Raw genomic sequence first — 17,012 nt, forward strand, 5'->3', positions numbered from 1 at the left:
CGCTCGGACGCAGCTACTGTTTCGGTCGTCGTCGTTACCTACGCAGAAGGCAAGACCAAGCCCAGTGGCCGCTCTGCTAGGGAATGGGCCCAATGGCTTAGATGACGCGGTCAGTATTGAAAGCGCCGGCTCATTGAGGATGGATTCGTTCCGGTTGAGTGAAGATAAAGCATAGTATGCTTCACTCACCGCTGACTTACTCACCCACTGACGATTGGCCTCAATTGTACAATTTTGTTGGTGACGAGAGTCATGCTCTTTGCTTTCCTTGTTAAACGGTTGTCCTCCAAGGAAGACCCTTACGCTCATGTACCCCGGACTCTTCTACCGATCCAAGACGCCTGCATGGCCAGATAACAAGGGCTGCAAGACTCTCTTGAGCACATTTGCTGACAATGGAAAGCTACAGCATGTTAGCCAATCCTATTGTGTGCTTGAGAGTCAGCCATGCTGAATTGCACGCCCAGATCTCACAAGAAGTCCCTGCCATCGTTCCCCAAATGCAGTTTTTTTTTTTTTTTTTTTTTTTTTTTTTTTTTTTGCTTTTCTTTCACATCGCCGACAAGAAACAAATATGCACATTGCCTTTTCAAACTTGACATTTCTGCCCAACTCATCGCATGCGTGAACCGGCCCTCTCAAGAGTTTCCCGTTCTGCACCGAGGCCAATGGATTCGTCTCATTGTTTCAAGCGTGCTCCGGTAATGGCGTTTGTCTCATAGTGGGGCCGTTCCACGTCATGCGAACCGGGAGGACGGTAATGTAGGGAAAAGATAGGCAGTCAACGTGGTGAGGCACGAAGTGATGTGTCGAGCGGAAACAAGCTCAGAGTTGGGGTTGGGCTCTTCCATTGGCCTATTAGTGTTTGCTGATAAAACTCTGCCAGCGTTTCAAGCCTGTGATATTAGTCCACGATACCCGGCAGCACTACGCCTGCTAACGGCGACCCACATTGTTCTGGTTTGGTTAAGATACGATATTATGCAAGCCGAACCCCGGCGCCGGAGGCTACAGCCGAGTTTATAACGGCTTGGCTCGTGTTGGGCTGGCTTCACCGCGAAACACTCACCGCATCCCATGTCGACTCCTCCATCTGGAATCGACGGTGAGTCGCCACGCCTATTCACATCAGCGGTCCTCTCAATTGCCATCCTCAGTCACCGGCCGCCATCCATCGAGAGGGTCAATGCAGGCGGCAAACGACCCGGCTCACCACGCAGTGGCTTGCTGCGGAAGTGAATCGGAGTCACACGGGAGGTATAAAATCTCAGAGGATCTGGGCTGCGACGACGATTTCGGAGGAGCAAAGATCCCCATTGCATCGTGATCATCCGTCCTCGGAATACGATAATTGATATTCGAGATTTCCCCCCAGAAGTGCTGAACATACGCGACCACCATGGGATGCGAGATACCCTGCGGAGGTTGCAGCAGCGACTGCAACCCGACCGACATCGAGGACTACGAGAGGGAGCTGTCGGAACTCCAGAAGAGGACCAAGGAGGTGGAGGCGAAGCTGGCCCGGCTCAACGCGAAGAAGCCGGAGGCGCCCAAGCCGAAGCTCTTGCGCTCGTCCAACTGGTTCAGCCGCAAGGACGACCTCACGATGAGCGCCCTCTACGTCGAGCGCTACCTCAACTCGGGCATCACGAGGGAGGAGCTGGTGTCTGGGAAGCCCATCGTCGGCATCGCGCAGTCGGGCAGCGACATCGCCCCGTGCAACCGGCACCACCTCGAGCTGGCCAAGCGCGTGCGCGAGGGCATCCGGTCGGCCGGCGGGGTCGCCTTCGAGTTCCCCATGCACCCGATCCAGGAGAGCACCCGCCGGCCCACGGCCACCCTCGACCGCAACCTCGCCTACCTGGGCCTGGTCGAGCTGATGCACGCGTACCCCTTTGACGGCGTCGTGATGCTCACGGGCTGTGACAAGACGACCCCGGCTTGTCTCATGGCTGCTGCGACTGTCAACATCCCGACTATCTGTCTTAATGTCGGGCCCATGCTGAACGGCTGGATGAACGGGCAGAGGGTCGGGTCCGGGTCGGTCGTGTGGCAGGCTCGTGAGCTGCATGCGGCGGGATATATTGCGGATGACGAGGTTGCGGACTTTGTTGCGAGCGGCACCCCTTCCCCTGGGCACTGCAATACCATGGGCACAGGTAAGCTTCTGGACTTCACGCAAGTGACTCTTGTCTGCTTCTTGATGGCTAATTCCGAATTCTGGTCATAGCATCCACGATGAACGCCCTGGCTGAAGCCTTGGGAATGGCTCTGCCGGGCTCGGCAGCGATCCCAGCGCCGTACAGAGAGCGTTCACAGATGGCCTACAAGACAGGCACTCGCATTGTTGAGATGGTCCACGAGGACTTGAAGCCATGTGATATCAGTAAGTCATTATAGTCTTCACTCTATCTTCTTAAGTTACACCAAATTCCAACTGCATTGTTCATTGGTGCGGAATGTTCCGAACCCCCTTTTTGACAGGTGCATATGAGGAACCGCAGCTTGTCATTTGGTGCAGTCCCCTCACACCTAACGACACTTAATGAGTAAGTCTTATACATACTGACTTGCAGATCAGTGACACGACAAGCCTTCGAGAATGCCATAGTCGCCAACACCGCCATCGGCGGCAGCACCAACGCACCCATCCACCTCTGCGCTGTTGCAAAACACGCAGGAGTGCCTCTGGACCTCGACGACTGGGACCGGCTCGGCTTCACAATCCCGCTGCTGCTGAACATGCAACCAGCAGGAGAGATGCTCAGCGAGGACTACTACCGCGCGGGCGGCCTGTCCGCCATCCTGGCCGAGCTCCTCGAGGCAGGGAGGCTGCCGCACCCGGGCGCCCTCACGTGCAGCGGCAAGAGCATGGAGAAGAACAACCGCGGCAAGCTGACGTGGGACCGGCGCACCATCAGGCCGTTCGCCGACCCGCTCAAGGAGAACGCCGGCTTCCTCCACATGAAGGGCACCCTCTTCGACTCGGCCATCATGAAGACCTCGGTCATCTCGCCCGAGTTCCGCGCCGAGTTCCTCGAGGACCCAAACGACCCCAACGCCTTCGAGAGCCGCGTCGCCGTCTTCGACGGGCCCGAGGACTACCACGCGCGCCTCGAGTCCGCCTCGGGCGCCGGCGCCATCGACCGCCGCACCATCCTCGTCATGCGCGGCGTCGGGCCGCTGGGGTACCCGGGCGCCGCCGAGGTGGTCAACATGCACGCGCCCTCGCGCCTGCTCAAGCAGGGCGTCAAGGACCTGCCATGCATCGGCGACGGCCGGCAGAGCGGCACGTCCGCTGCGCCCTCGATCCTCAACGCCACGCCCGAGGCGGCGGATGGCGGCAACCTCGCGCTCCTGCGGGACGGCGACCGCGTCAGGGTCGACCTTGAGGCGCGGAGGGTCGACGTCTTGCTGCCCGAGGAGGAGCTCAAGGCAAGGCGGAAAGAACTGGAGGCCCGCGGTGGGTACCATGGCCCGCCGAGCCAGACACCTTGGCAGGATATCTTCCGGCGTGAGGTCGGGGGTTTGAGCGAAGGCATGGTCTTGAAGCGTGCTGTTCAGTTTCAGCGTGTCGCGCAGGCGCATCCTGCTCCTAGAGATAACCACTGAGGTGGCCAGCGCTGGGTGGTTTCTTAGCGATAGCGTGCGGATCTGAGCTTTTGCTAGGCATAGAAAATATGAGCTAGAGCATAATCATAGACACGAAGAGCGAATTGATAGATGCCAGACATTGCTTCCTCGGTGCTTTACTTGCTTGAATCTTGTATCGTTTGGTGCGTGGTGGATTTCACTATACGAGTGGATTAATGTGGATTCCACACAGGAGGATATCAACGCGATTTTGTGCAAGAGAGTGTGGGTGTTACCAGCCTTAATGATTGTGATAGTCTGTTACATAGGAAAAGAATCCAGCTCTCCAAGAACCCCCCCCCCCCCATCCGGCTGAGCTCTCCCAGGCCGTCGTCCAGGGAGCAATGTGCAATCTACGCGCTCATCCACGTCAAGCTGACCACCACTTTCCAGGAATCCTTGGCTTCCCAGTAGAACCTTCAACCTGGAATCGGTTTGCCTCGAGTGGATGATACTGATCAGGTTCCGGAGGTGTGGAACAGTGGTGCCATCTTCGATAAGTTCCAGCCCGTCCAAGATGATGAGCAAAAGTGGTGTGCGGTGTCGCAGAAGTGCCTGAATAATCTCCAAAGCATTCGGGGTACTTTTCTCCCCTCCGTCCATGGACTGAATGGCATCCTCAAGTTCACATGCGTCCTCAAACGTCTCCGGGACAAAGCAGAGCAGCTGATGTATGATGGAGTACAACAGCGCGATCAGCAAGATGGTACATCGTGTCTTCCCATCTCCCGGAGTATGTGGAAAGGCAGAGGTTGGCGTGCAGCTGAATGAGACACAGGGTAGTCTTGCCGATGTGGTGATGTCGAAGATGTGTGAAGCTGCGAGGGTGGCTTCGTTGCCGAAAGGCGAGTTCGAGCCGATGATCCAAAGAAAATCAGATCTCGGCGAAGCGAGCCATTCCTTGAGCCTGACCACAACCAATCCTGATACTGTACGAGTTGCTAGATCTCTGATGCCTTGACTGCTTTCCCCTGGGGCTGTGGATGGATAGTACGCCTGCAGGTCTCCAGACACCTGTTGCAGACTTGTTCGTGTGAACACCAAATTGCCTGCCAATAGTGTCGGAGTGCCAAAATGTTGAGTCCCCGATTTTTCGGATGGGTTTCCAGGGCTGTTGCTAGGCTGAGAGCCTTCGACTCGTTGGTCGGCCAACATACCGCGACAGACAGCCAACTCTGCCCCTGACGTCGAGTGAAGTGGCAGAGATAAGGTCTTGCGCCACTCACCAAGAGCATTGGCAACATCCGCGCTATATAGCAGGTTTTCACAGTGATCTACTACGTGATCCCGAGAAAGCTGTCCGATCCCTTGCGTCAGTATTTCCAGGCTCTTGTCGATCATGTCGAGACGGTCTGCGACAATGTTGTGGTAGAAGTCAGCTCTTCGTGCGGACTCCTCCACGGTTGGACCCAGGGATCGAACCATTGCCTCGATTCGTTGAGTGGTTATTCGTGTAATCAGTGAGGCTTCTTGTTCGATTTCCTTGGCCACGCTCCGAATGTCTGTGACCATTTGCTGGACTTCTTTCGTGTAGAAGTCGTTGCGCAGCGAGGAACCAAACCGCTTGAAGGAAGAAGATAAGTACCAGGTCATAAAATGACAGAAGAACTTCGCATGCCTGATATACAGACGCATCACCAGTCGTTCCATCCTCTTTGTTCGGTGTGTCTTCAACTCGTGAGTGCTGAAATTCATTTCTTTCCCGATTTCTTCCAGAGCTGAGGAATAGCCTTCGGCGATCTCCTTTTGCCTAGCAGCAGCCTGTTGAATTCGACTAAAATGTCAGCGATTATGTGCGTTCGAGGGCGAGACACAGAAATCCGGAAGGACATGCCTTGATTGTAGTCGCTACGACCCCTGTGAAAAGACCGATACGACCACATCCAGGGCCCATGCCACCACCGATGCCGCCGGGTCGGAAGGATATAAATTGGCCCAGCCTTGTAAGTCTAAAGTGGCAAATCAAGGGACCTCCCAGGAAGGAGAGCGGGCCCTGGGCGGAATACGACAACCTCATACCAGGTCCGCACAGGCGGAGTCTTGAGCTCACCGACGATGTGACCGGGGAGAAGGACATGTCGCGCTATCTCATGTGTCCTCCATTTGTGGTTGGCTTCGACTTGAAGTCGAGACAGTGGCGTGAGTAGTATCCCCAGTATTCACGATACCTCCGGATTCCAATAACTGGGACCCTTGTAAGCTAATCGGAGTGGTATAGAACTGTTTGATGTTGCCTGCTGTTATGATGTTGTCTTCAATCACGACGCCATTGACAGTGTCGTTATGAAGGAGGAGAGGAAATCGGTCATCAGGTCCCTCGTGAATCGTTACACTGCCGTAGACGCCCCTGCCGGCGGGACTCAAGTCCCAAAGCCCTGGACCGCGGACTTTATCAAGAACAAGGGGGAAGGTCAGATCTTCCTTCTCCATGGCAGCCCGGGTGTAGGAAAAACCTACCCGAGTCAGCGACCACTTCCATCTTCCCCAGCTGCATGTTCGTCGAAATGTGTACTAACAATGGGGCTGCCCTCTTCAAAGACGGCCGAGTGCATTGCGGAAGCAACACGCCGGCCGCTGCTGTCTTTGACATGCGGCGACATAGGCACAGATGAAGTCATGGCTGAACGGACACTATCGAAGTGGTTTCGTTTGGCAGAAATTTGGGGTGCAGTGATGCTTCTCGACGAGGCCGATGTGTTTCTGGAGAAGAGAACGATATCTGATCCACAGAGGAACAGTCTGGTCTCAGGTCAGTCATTCCACCAGATCTAGTGCCGAGGGTTGCCTCAATTTGGCGCCACATTGTCTTCTCTACCTCCATCTGCGATTCTGAGCTATTGCCTTCACCATTCACATTTACGACCGCAGGTCTGCTATCAACTGCCAGCTTCACAGTGTTCCTTCGTATCGTCGAATATTACCGCGGAATTCTCTTCCTGACCACTAATCGGGTCGGCCAGTTTGACGATGCTTTCATAAGTCGGATCCATACCGTGATACACCATGAGAACTTCTCGAATGATGAACAAGACCGCATTTGGACCCAATTCTTCAAGAAACTGGAAAAGGAACGGCGGAAAGACACAAGGATTGATCGTAGCGCGTGGAAGTATGTCTTCGAGAGCAAGGACTTGCGGAAGATTGAATGGAACGGGCGACAGATTCGGAACGGTAAGTCTTGCAGCCAGATAAATCGTCCGGGTCCAGATTTATGTGCATTAACCTGCTGACGGTTTTGCTAACTGTAATGTCTCTGTTCTCAGCATTTCAAACAGCGGTGGCGTTTGCCGAGTATCGGTTCCTGCAGCTGGAGGACAAAGAAGAAGGGGAGAAAGCGTCACTGGAGGACCAGGACTTCGCAAGAGTATGCGAGATGACCATTGCGTTCCAGGGCTACATGACTTCGGTCCACGGCGGCGACGAGTCGAGGAGGGCAAGGAACGAGCGCATCCGCGACGACAAGTTCAAAGATGGGTCGAGTTCCTTTTGATCTAGAGATTGACAGAGCTGCGACGTTGGCATCCATTGCTTGAGGCGCCAAATTCTTTGTGCTGGGGCGCCATGCTGAAACCTAATATTACAAACAACCACCACGGGATCGTCCCCACAAACCGACCATGTTCATGGCCGCCGCTTCAGTGCCTGAATCCAGGCCGCCTTGCGGATCATCATGCCCCTCCTCATGGCCAGGAAGTAGAAGGCGGCCCCGAAGACGGCGCCGCCGAGGTGGGCGGCGTAGCCGGTGTAGGAGCCCATCCAGTTGGCATGCTTCTGGCCCGACTTCTTCTCCTCGTACAGCCGGTACATGTCGTAGCCGACGAACCCGGCCATGACGCCCCAGTACGGAATGGAGATTGGGATAGGGAAGACCATCATCTAGGGTTTCTGTCAGCACATAAACTTTCTCCCACTCCTGCCACTGGACCGAGACATAGTGGCGTTCCGTAAGGAGGAAAGCAGAGGCCGGCTCAGACTCGCTCGACAAGAGAAGAAATGTGCAGACTTGGAAGCGCTTACCGGCCACCGCGGCTGGGCGAGCATAGTAGCCATCATGACACCCTCCACCATTCCCGAGGCGCCGAGCCCGCGCGTCTCCGGGAGCCCGGCCTCGGCGGTCTTCTGGTAGTCGTACAGGGCCCCGAGGGACCCGCAGACGGCGGAGCCGAGGGCCAGGGCAGTCAGCCGGACGGGCCCGAGGCCTATCGCCCCGGAGATACCCAGAGATGCGGTGCTGTCTTTTGTTTTTCAAATGTCATGCATGGTCAGCGCGTGCCCCAAGTGTTGGTCTGGATTGCCACGATGTCGAGGATGGGTATGAAGACGGGCTCGCATGCTTTTGACGGGGGGATCACCCACGAAGAACAAGCATGTTGATGCCAAGGTGGGCCAGGTTGACGTGGCTGAAGGCCGCGGAGATGATGGTCCACCAGCGGCCCTCGGCGACGTTCTTCCGGGAGAGGGTGTAGTTGTCGTTCATGTACTGGAGCTGCTTGCGCCTCGCCATTTGGTAGGCATGCGATTCCCTCCCCCTGCTTTATGGCGTGCTCGTCCGGTACGATATTCCATTTGGCGAAGACGTAGACGTTGGCGCCGATGGTGGTCCAGAGGAGGCCCTTTGCCACCCGTGAGGTGGCCATGGTTTTTCAGGGTGGGCGGCTGTGAAGAACGAGGAAATACAAATGGGAACAGTATGCAGATTAGCGGGGATGGACGATATATCGCGCATAGAGGTGGGCGGTGGCGGTTGAGGTGAGTTTTGTGTGCTGTCTGACATTCACTCACGGGAGGGAAGTTGGGGATGGGCAGTTGATACACACTGCTCGCTCACCCCTGCATCATGCGTGCTGCCCAGTTGGTTCGAGCACAGTGCAGACATTTCGATTACACGGCGACGCGCACTGTCTGCGCAGAAAAGCAATATCGAATGGGCCATTGCATCACGCCTTGTCATTCAACCTTGTACATTTCATTTCTCGTTACCATGTCTTACTGACCCGTCCTCTCAGGCACTGCCATCCTCGCTTGTGCATAAACACCCAAGCTCACCATGCCGCGGTCTGATTCCGCGTCCTTGAAAGCGCCACCCCAAGCCCGGGCACTCTGCCCGCAAATATCTATCCCATGCCCTGACAGAGTTCTCAGCTGCATGTCACGACGGTCATCAGCACGACGTCAGAAGTCGGTGTGGCAGCAGCCTCCGGCTCAACATCACAGGCAGCATCATCACCGCTCGCCTGAGTGGCCGACGCCGGCGCAGCAGTAGCAGCGGGAGCAGCAGAAGCAGCAGCACCGCCACCGACAGAGCCGTCTCCCATGATGGCATTCCACGCGTCAGCGGCGGACTGGTCCTGAGTAGCCGCCACGGCAGCCGAGCTGGCCTGGGCGCACGACTGCTGCGTGCCCGACGGCGCGTTGCACGGGCTCCCGAGGCGCTGGCAGATGAACCCGGCGATAACGGCGATGTTGAGCGCCGACCCGTGGTTGAAGTCCTGCTGGTTGGCCGCGATGAAGGCATTGGTGTTGCGGCCGTCGAGCCCTGCCTCGAAGAGGATGTTGGCGTTGGAGCAGGAACCCAGGTCGAGGGCGGCGCGCTTGGGCAGGGAGGGCCTCACGTCCCGGGTGTGCCGCTTCTTGAGGTTGTTGGCGGCGTGGCACTCGTTGTTCTGCTGGTCACACTGCGACACGCCGCCGGAGAGCTGGCCCGAGTTGGCAGCGCGCGCGCACGCGTTGTGCTGCACGTCGCAGGACCGGCCCAGCGCCGCGCCCGAGCCCACAAAGGTGTCGCCGTTGACCGAGAAGGGCCGGTCGCCAGCCGATGAGACCACGGGCGGGGGCGCGCCGCCGAGGGTGCCGGTGAAGGCCTGGACGTTGGTGCCTGTTGTTGAGGTCAGCGTGTGTGTTTATGTGTGTGAGTGGGAGAGACGCTGGTGACTTACCAGTAACAGGGGCTGTCTGGACACTGGCGGCGGAGGAGGTCAGGGTGGACATCATGGACACGGCGTTGGTTGCCAGGACCGTCGCGGTGGTGGTCGTGCACGACGAGGTGGTAACTGGCGCAGCGACATCGCATCCGTCGTCGTTGGCGGCCGGGGCAGCCGAGACGATGGCCAGGTAGCCGGCGAAGAGGGCGGTGATGTATGTCTTCATCTTGGACGATGTATGTTGTTCTTGAGCGTTAAGATTATGTTTGGGATAGGGATGTGGTGAGTGCAGTCGATGCCAAGAATATAATATTAAATCAGATGATCCGTAAAGAATGGAAAGAGTTCGCAGAACTCGTAAAGAATGACTAGATGGCAGCAGGGCCGGGAAGCAAGATGGGATGACAGTGGTGATGGGTAGACTGAGGCTGTCAGGAAGGAAGACACAAACAAGAGAGAGATCAGCACAGGCTTATATATACCAAGGCGGCTCGAGACTTGGGACGAAGCCGATCCTTGGGAGATCATGAGCGATCATAGTTCGCGCCGACTATGGTACACTACAGCAACTCTTCGTCGATCATGACCCTGGCAATATGAGACGTGATGGCCCCGTGTCCTGGGCCCAGAACAACCTCACCACGCAGATGGCATCGAATCCGGAGGGCGTGGGCGGCTTCTGTGACGTCGCTTGCGCAGCTCGGGGCGATGTTCTCGTCAGGTTGCCTGACGCAGGGCGCCGCACCGTCAGGGTCAGCCCTGTCGCGAGTCTGTCAAGCATGGGATGTGCTGCATGTTGCATGTCGTCGGCGACCCAGCTAGGTTAGTGACAGCAACGTCTCTCACGCACGAAAACCGCGAGGGCGGCAGTCCGGGAGCGCCTCCCTCGGATCGAGCCCTGCCATGCTTGGAGAGCTGGCGACTGGACGGCGACTGCAGCCGAGGTGTGATGAGGATCCGCGTCAAGGGGCTGCCCATAGGAGAGACGGCAGAGTTTCCGTCCAATGTGACCACCATGAAAAAGCTTATCGCCGCATGTCGCTTGGGGGCCGTCGAAGGAGGTGAGACGAACAGAGCCGCAGATCCGGGTTTCAGCCGCATCGCGAGCCCTACGGACCCCCAAAAGAAGCTTAGCCCCTGTGCGCTAGGCATGGGTGCTGCCGCCTGGAGCCCTGGTCTTCACACGCCCCAGCAGGGGCTCTCCAGCATCCTGGATTTTCTTGCGGAGGAATGACAGCACCCCCTTGGTGATTCCGGCCGCCCACGATCCCGAGGACGTCTCGCGCCTTTCATTGTCTCTGCACTGGAAGACCTGACTTCTCTCGTTGCTGTCAGTCTGCATGGTAATCTTAACATTAACTCTCCGATGATCCTTCGAGTTTCGTGTTATTCTGTTCGATCAACAGTGCTGACGAAATCCAGTGGTCCGTATTCACTGGCGGCTGGAACCTTGTGGAGCGATAGTCGCTGTCAAAAAGCTTGGCTGTGAGCTTAGATCGGCTCTACCAATATTTAACAACGTGACTATTCGGTTGCACAGAGGTGGTGCTCCAGTGAACCAATCGGACCTCGGACGGATCCATCATGACTGTGACCCGTTTTCACTTCTCAGAACCACTGTTGATGTCATCTGTTCTACGGGATTCGAAAAAAATTCAAATTGCGAGGGTCCTGGACGCCAGAACATGGGATGTGTGCTGTGGAAGATCGTCTAGTGCGTAGCCCGTTCACCTAGGTGATTTCTGTTTGCATCCCTGGGAGCTGCATGTTCAACATTTTGCAGCATGGTCGAGATCGTTCCCCGACACTCATCTTGTCTGCTTGTCCATGGAGCCTTTGTCGGTCACTTTCGTTCTGTCCTCCAACCTGTGGGCCAGACCTTGCAACGAACATTTGAATCAGACAGCATTCTCCCAGATCTCACGTGCGAACTGGGGCCCCTACTACCAAGCCGGCATCTGCCCAGTTGCAGCCTAAGAGCGGGTGCTCTCGATGCCCATTCAGGCCCGCGCTCGTCCAGCACTTCTCGGCCATTGGTGACAGCTAGGACACCATCATCATCGCATCTCCGGCCTCGACTGAGGCAGAGACCAGTCATGTCTAAAACTACGCCGCCTCAAACCAAGTTACTTCCTGGTTGTTCTCGACAGCTTAGACATCAAGTGGTCATTACGGGATTTGACAGGCCTTTCCCTTCAGGACACTTCAGACACGTGGTCGTGGCTGCAGTCGTAAGTATGTCATTGAGAAACCAAGGTTTTCTCAAAGCGCCCGCATAATTACTGCCCGGGCCATGAACACATACCGAGTGACTTGCCTTGGCTACTACGGCGTTGTCAGCTCATCAGCACGTTCACTTTAGGTCGTGTTAGGTGTCCTCTCCACAACCAAGTCCCCAAGCCCATGGCAAAGCCAAGGTGATGGCAAATGGGCTGCGACGTCGAATTTGGATGGTCTGAGCGGGGCCAGTGGCCAACTGGAAAATATGGTTTCTTGCTGGGATTCGGGGGTAGAGCATCAAGGTTGGTCCAGGGCAACTCCCCGATCTTCCCATGGCAGCCGTGCTGCTGTAGTATCCTCACGCCGTCGACCAGCTGGTCATTCATCTCTGTTATGCCTGCTTCCTGCAGGACTGCCTCGGGAGACAGAAGGCATCGATGGAGCCCTAGTCCAGGAGAGCGGCCCGGTGGAGGCTTGAACTCGAACGGTGCATTTTGGTCCGCCCGGACACCAACGATGAACAGATTCCGTCGACTAAGCGGCAGGTCGAAACTGGCGTAGTCGTGATAGGCAAACGTGGCCCGGTAGCCAAGTGCCTCCAGTCCCTGCACCGTGTGCACCGCGAATCTGTGACTTTGTGTATTGGTGGTCGGTGGCCCGTGGGGGCGGCCTCCGCCTCGCGAGAAATGGGCAGTACCGACCAGCACGATTGGAGGGTTTTTGGCTTCCACTATCTCGGGAATTCTGATCCGGCGGGGATTCCCGTTTTTTCAAGTTCTGATTTTCTAAATCGAAGAGGCAACCAGGCGGTCAGGAGGGTGTGGCCAGGTATATGCTTCAGGTGGACTTGGGTGATATCCTGATGGTCAAGTGGCAGGCCAGACATGTTTGAGGCGTGATTACGCTTAAAGGTGGTGCGGTAATCAGGATCCGGCTCGTTCGCATAGACACACTTGAGTCCATGCTTTTTGAGCGCCAGGTGGAACGCCCCAATGCCGGCGAAGAGACCGATGCAGGTGGGAGGCGTGTGGTGTTCCCGAGCAGGCCTTTGGTTGGAACTGGGAGTGAGCGACAGATGTCGTCGTTGGTTTGGACCAGCGTAATGTCCCTGTGTGGGTGCCTCCAGAAAGAAGCCATGGTTTCCTGTCAAGATGTTCCATCCTCTTTGCCGCCGTCCGGCATGAGTGTTGGTTCTCAGGGGTCGACCACGGCGTATGCTCGGTTTGGGTGCAGACGGCAGACGCCGAGACTCGGCCAGATATGAGAGTCTTGGAGCTCTGTGTAGTTCCCTGAGCTGAGGGTGTTGAGTGCATGAGTCACCCGGCCTGGTTGATGGAGACGATACAGAGAGAGACAGCAGACAGTGTATAAACGGAAACAAAGCAGAAGGGGCGGTCGTCATCTAATAAACCATGGCATGACCAGACGCGTGCATGAGCGAACCAGGCGCGTTGAGAGATGGCCCCCTCTCCTCTTGTGCAGTCGTCCAGGGTGTTCAGCCAGGGTTAGGGCTGAGACGCAGCGGTTGGACCATACTCCCAACTACAACTACAGTATTTCTTTTATCTTTTCCTTGCTCTACAAAAAAGTGCGTGCATTCAGGCTTAGACTATTGACTACATCTGAAGTCCTCTTGGTACGGTCTGTGGAATTTCAAGAAGGAAGAGCCCTCAACGGCCCGTGTCACTCCTGCTTGACACTTTGACACCCAAAGCAGACCAGCGAGATCAAGTGCCCCGAACCTCGATCTCAATCGACCTCGCATTCCCGACCTGGAACATGCCCGACTCGTTCTCGCCCGTGCCAGGCGCATTCACGTCGTCAAACGCAAAGGCATACGCCCCGGTGCCCACCTCACCGGGCGCCACCACCTCGTGCACGATCCGAGTCGCAGACTTTCTCCAGGGACCCGGCCGGCAGCCCGGCGTCGCAGAGCTCCTCGCCGTCGGCTGTCGTGACCCTCATCCCCAGCGCCAGCCCGACCGAGTCGACGTACGAGAGGTCAGCCGCGAGCTCGATGTCTGACCACGCCAGCTCGACGATGCCCCACGCGAACCCGTAGTTGGCGTCCGACGTGTCCACGGGCGACGGCTCGACCAGGTTCCCCGACGGGTCCTGCATAAACGTCATCTCCGCGGCGCCGATGTACACCCGGCCCGAGTTGAGGTACTCGGTCAGTGTGACCGTCGTGTCACTGTTGCCGCCGACCTCGACGGCGAGGTTGTTGAAGCTGGTGTCGACTGCGCCGTTCTTGCTGGCTGTCCCGTTGGACGCGCCGGAATAGGTCGGGTAGTACCAACCGGCGGCGCCGTTCTGGTAGAAGACCTTCTTCCCGTTGGTGTAGTCCTCGCCCATGATGTAGGCGTACATCTTGTCCGATGCGCTATTGGTGATCTTGATCTCCAGGCCTGACCCCCCCGAACCAGCAGTGGTGGATGCAGTGGCACTTGCGGACTGTCTGGGCGTGATATCGCGGCGGACCCGATCAGGAGTCAGGACGCCCTTTGTGTTCGACGTGCCACTCGGGATAACATAAGCGAACGACTGTGTGGCAAAGATCGTGGCACCAGCCACGGCAAGTATGAATGAAGACAACATGCTCCAGAGCACGTGCAATGAGGAAACGAAATGGCTATCTGTGAGAATGGAAAGCCATCATGATCCCTACTCTTCACCGAATATCGGTGAACTGACCTCTAAATAGGCACTGGAAGCCCTCATCTAGTCCATAACGGGACAAACCATCTACCCATTTTTACTGATATGGGGTGATGGTGATGGCTTGCATGGCCAAGACCCATTTCCTACTTCGCATGGACGCCTCTGAGCAAAGGGAAAGATCATGAATATTGCAAAGGCCGACTTCAGGAGGTCACAGTTGCGCGGCCGAGCTTGTTGTATAGGGTGACAGGCTTCGGGAAACATTCTAGATGACGAAAACGCGTCTAATGAGAGGTATTTGTGGAGTGGCTTAAGTGTCTGCCTGCCTCATGTACATGGTAGACCATATGACGACCCGGACTTCACACCAAAGTGAGTTTGTTAGTGTTGGCAAGTATAACCCTCGCACTTGGAAGGCTACTTTAGTTATCCCCTCCGGGGCACGTAGCTTCTTAGAACTTAGATAGAATAACAATAATATACAATTGCTTCCCATACAATTATCATACATATAAGAAACCTATTAATATTAATTAATAGTTATAAGTATTATAAATTAATAAGGTAGAAAAAACAACCCTATAAGGATTTCTCTAACTTAAAAATCATATCCTCCTTATTAATAAGCGCTATATAATAATAATTACTTCTTTAAGCCTTCTTGCATTATTAAACTTCCTAAGTAAACATTATAAAGATTAAATAAATTAAGTAGCATTCCTTATAATATTTATATATATATTTATTACTATTTAAGAAATATATATTTATTATATATAAAACTTCATTAAAAATAAATTTAGTTTTAAATCCTCTTTAAAACCTAGCAAAACTTAATAAAGCTTCGTTTTATTAAATAAATAAAGCTTATAATTATTATAATTGCTAAATAAATAAAGCTTATAATTATTATAATTATTAAAGCTAATGCAATATTATATTATAAATAAACGTAAATTATATATTATATTTCCAGCTAATATAAAAAGACTTAATAATAAGAAAAAGCCCTAGCTTTTAAAGCTTAAAGAAATTAATAACTTTTTCCTTTTAATAACTATAACTTACTTCTAAATATTACTTATTTTATTAATATTTCTTTATTTTATTAATTTTATTCCTTATAATATTTATTATAAAAACTTATAAGCATAGCTAATAATGCTAAAAAGCTATTAACTCTTATTAAAGAGTATATAATTAATAAAATGCTTACTTAAACTTTAATTAACTTAGCTTATTATGGATATATTAATTTAAAATTATAATTTATAGCCCTTATATAAAAAGCATTAATAAAATACTTAGTTACTTATTTAATAAATACTTTAGCAAGCTATATATAATAAAATCTTTATAATAATAACCTTTTCATTACCTATTATAAGAATTATATAATATAAATATAAATAATATTTAAAGTATTATTAAATCCTTGCTAATAATGCTTAAAAGTTTTCCTTTAAATGCAAAGCATTTATATAAAATGCAATAACTAACCTATAGTACTATAATTAATTATCATAGCTTAAATTAAGGAAAGATTAAAATAAATTAATAATAAGCTTTATAATACCCTATTAACCTTAAAATTAAGCATAAATAAATATTATATATAACTTTAAAAATAGCAATTATAAGCATAACCCTTATAAATATTATAAGTAAACTTTAAATAATAATAATTATTAAAAAGATAATCCTTAAAATAACTTTTATTATTATTATTAGCTTTAAGCATGCAATTATAAAACCCAAACTTAGTAATGCAATTTATTAAAAACTAATATAGTTAGCAAGGCTTATTATTATTAATAAAAAGATAGAAATAAAGCTTATATTAAAGATATACTTTATACTTAGCATAACCTTAAGTTATTCTAAAAATACCTTTGCTAAATAAAAAGTATAACCTATATAAAACTCTTTCCCTATAATATATTTCTAATAAATGCTTAAATTTAATAAAATTAACATAATTTATAAAAACCTTTAATAACTTTTATAAGTATATTAAAGAATTATATAACTTATTAAATAATAAGATAAAGATATTTTTTAATATTTATTATTATGCTAAAATCTAACTAAGTTAATTCTATATAGTTTTTCCTTAAATGCTTAAAAATTAAGCTAAGATATATTATCTTTATTTTATAAATTAAATTAATATATTTATAATAATATACCTTAAAATTAAGATATATTTTAATATAAACTTTAATTATTAATATTATTATATAAATTAAATAATAATAATATTTATAAAGATAAAAGCATAAAACTTAAATAAAGACCTGTATAAGGTTTTATATTTAATACTTAATAAGTTATAACTTTATTAATAAGCATTAAGCTAAGATTATATTAAGAAAAATAACTTAAAAATAATAATAATTAAAGCTTATAAAGGAGTTTTTAAGCTAAAAATAGCTCTTTTTAAGCTAGCTTAATTATATAAAGAATTATTTTTAAACTTAAGATTCGCAATAAAAATATAACTTAATTGCATAATTATAATTTATATTATAAATAAAGTCTTAAATTAATATTATATTAATTATAAATATAATAATT

The 17,012-nt window shown here is 51.4% G+C and overlaps 7 protein-coding genes across 7 annotated transcripts; 3 read left to right on the forward strand and 4 right to left on the reverse strand.

Annotated features, from left to right (window-relative positions):
- Positions 1 to 1,399: 1,399 nt before the first annotated feature.
- INS49_013975 (uncharacterized protein) lies at positions 1,400 to 3,612 on the forward strand (the record flags this gene model as incomplete). Its single annotated transcript, XM_043174667.1, has 3 exons — positions 1,400 to 2,159; positions 2,231 to 2,386; positions 2,582 to 3,612. 3 exons carry the CDS (start codon positions 1,400 to 1,402, stop codon positions 3,610 to 3,612), a joined length of 1,947 nt encoding a protein of 648 aa, XP_043021612.1.
- A 178-nt stretch (positions 3,613 to 3,790) lies between these two features.
- Positions 3,791 to 6,251, reverse strand: INS49_013976 (uncharacterized protein; the record flags this gene model as incomplete). Its single annotated transcript, XM_043174668.1, has 4 exons — positions 3,791 to 3,793; positions 3,991 to 5,394; positions 5,797 to 6,086; positions 6,146 to 6,251. 4 exons carry the CDS (start codon positions 6,249 to 6,251, stop codon positions 3,791 to 3,793), a joined length of 1,803 nt encoding a protein of 600 aa, XP_043021613.1.
- Positions 6,252 to 6,306: 55 nt separating this feature from the next.
- Positions 6,307 to 7,123, forward strand: INS49_013977 (uncharacterized protein; the record flags this gene model as incomplete). The annotated part of the gene is made up of 3 exons (XM_043174669.1): positions 6,307 to 6,382; positions 6,502 to 6,804; positions 6,909 to 7,123. 3 exons carry the CDS (start codon positions 6,307 to 6,309, stop codon positions 7,121 to 7,123), a joined length of 594 nt encoding a protein of 197 aa, XP_043021614.1.
- A 131-nt stretch (positions 7,124 to 7,254) lies between these two features.
- INS49_013978 (uncharacterized protein) lies at positions 7,255 to 8,270 on the reverse strand (the record flags this gene model as incomplete). Its single annotated transcript, XM_043174670.1, has 4 exons — positions 7,255 to 7,509; positions 7,651 to 7,868; positions 7,990 to 8,119; positions 8,190 to 8,270. 4 exons carry the CDS (start codon positions 8,268 to 8,270, stop codon positions 7,255 to 7,257), a joined length of 684 nt encoding a protein of 227 aa, XP_043021615.1.
- Positions 8,271 to 8,771: 501 nt separating this feature from the next.
- On the reverse strand, positions 8,772 to 9,780 carry INS49_013979 (uncharacterized protein; the record flags this gene model as incomplete). The annotated part of the gene is made up of 2 exons (XM_043174671.1): positions 8,772 to 9,508; positions 9,570 to 9,780. 2 exons carry the CDS (start codon positions 9,778 to 9,780, stop codon positions 8,772 to 8,774), a joined length of 948 nt encoding a protein of 315 aa, XP_043021616.1.
- Positions 9,781 to 10,150: 370 nt separating this feature from the next.
- Positions 10,151 to 10,788, forward strand: INS49_013980 (uncharacterized protein; the record flags this gene model as incomplete). The annotated part of the gene is made up of 2 exons (XM_043174672.1): positions 10,151 to 10,322; positions 10,388 to 10,788. The coding sequence occupies 2 exons, from the start codon at positions 10,151 to 10,153 to the stop codon at positions 10,786 to 10,788; spliced, it is 573 nt and encodes a 190-aa protein (XP_043021617.1).
- Positions 10,789 to 13,628: 2,840 nt separating this feature from the next.
- INS49_013981 (uncharacterized protein) lies at positions 13,629 to 14,372 on the reverse strand (the record flags this gene model as incomplete). The annotated part of the gene is made up of 1 exon (XM_043174673.1): positions 13,629 to 14,372. One exon carries the CDS (start codon positions 14,370 to 14,372, stop codon positions 13,629 to 13,631), a length of 744 nt encoding a protein of 247 aa, XP_043021618.1.
- Positions 14,373 to 17,012: the final 2,640 nt, after the last annotated feature.

The sequence above is a fragment of the Diaporthe citri genome (genome assembly GCF_014595645.1).
Source record: "Diaporthe citri strain NFHF-8-4 chromosome Unknown scaffold_7, whole genome shotgun sequence".
Lineage (NCBI taxonomy): Eukaryota > Fungi > Ascomycota > Sordariomycetes > Diaporthales > Diaporthaceae > Diaporthe > Diaporthe citri.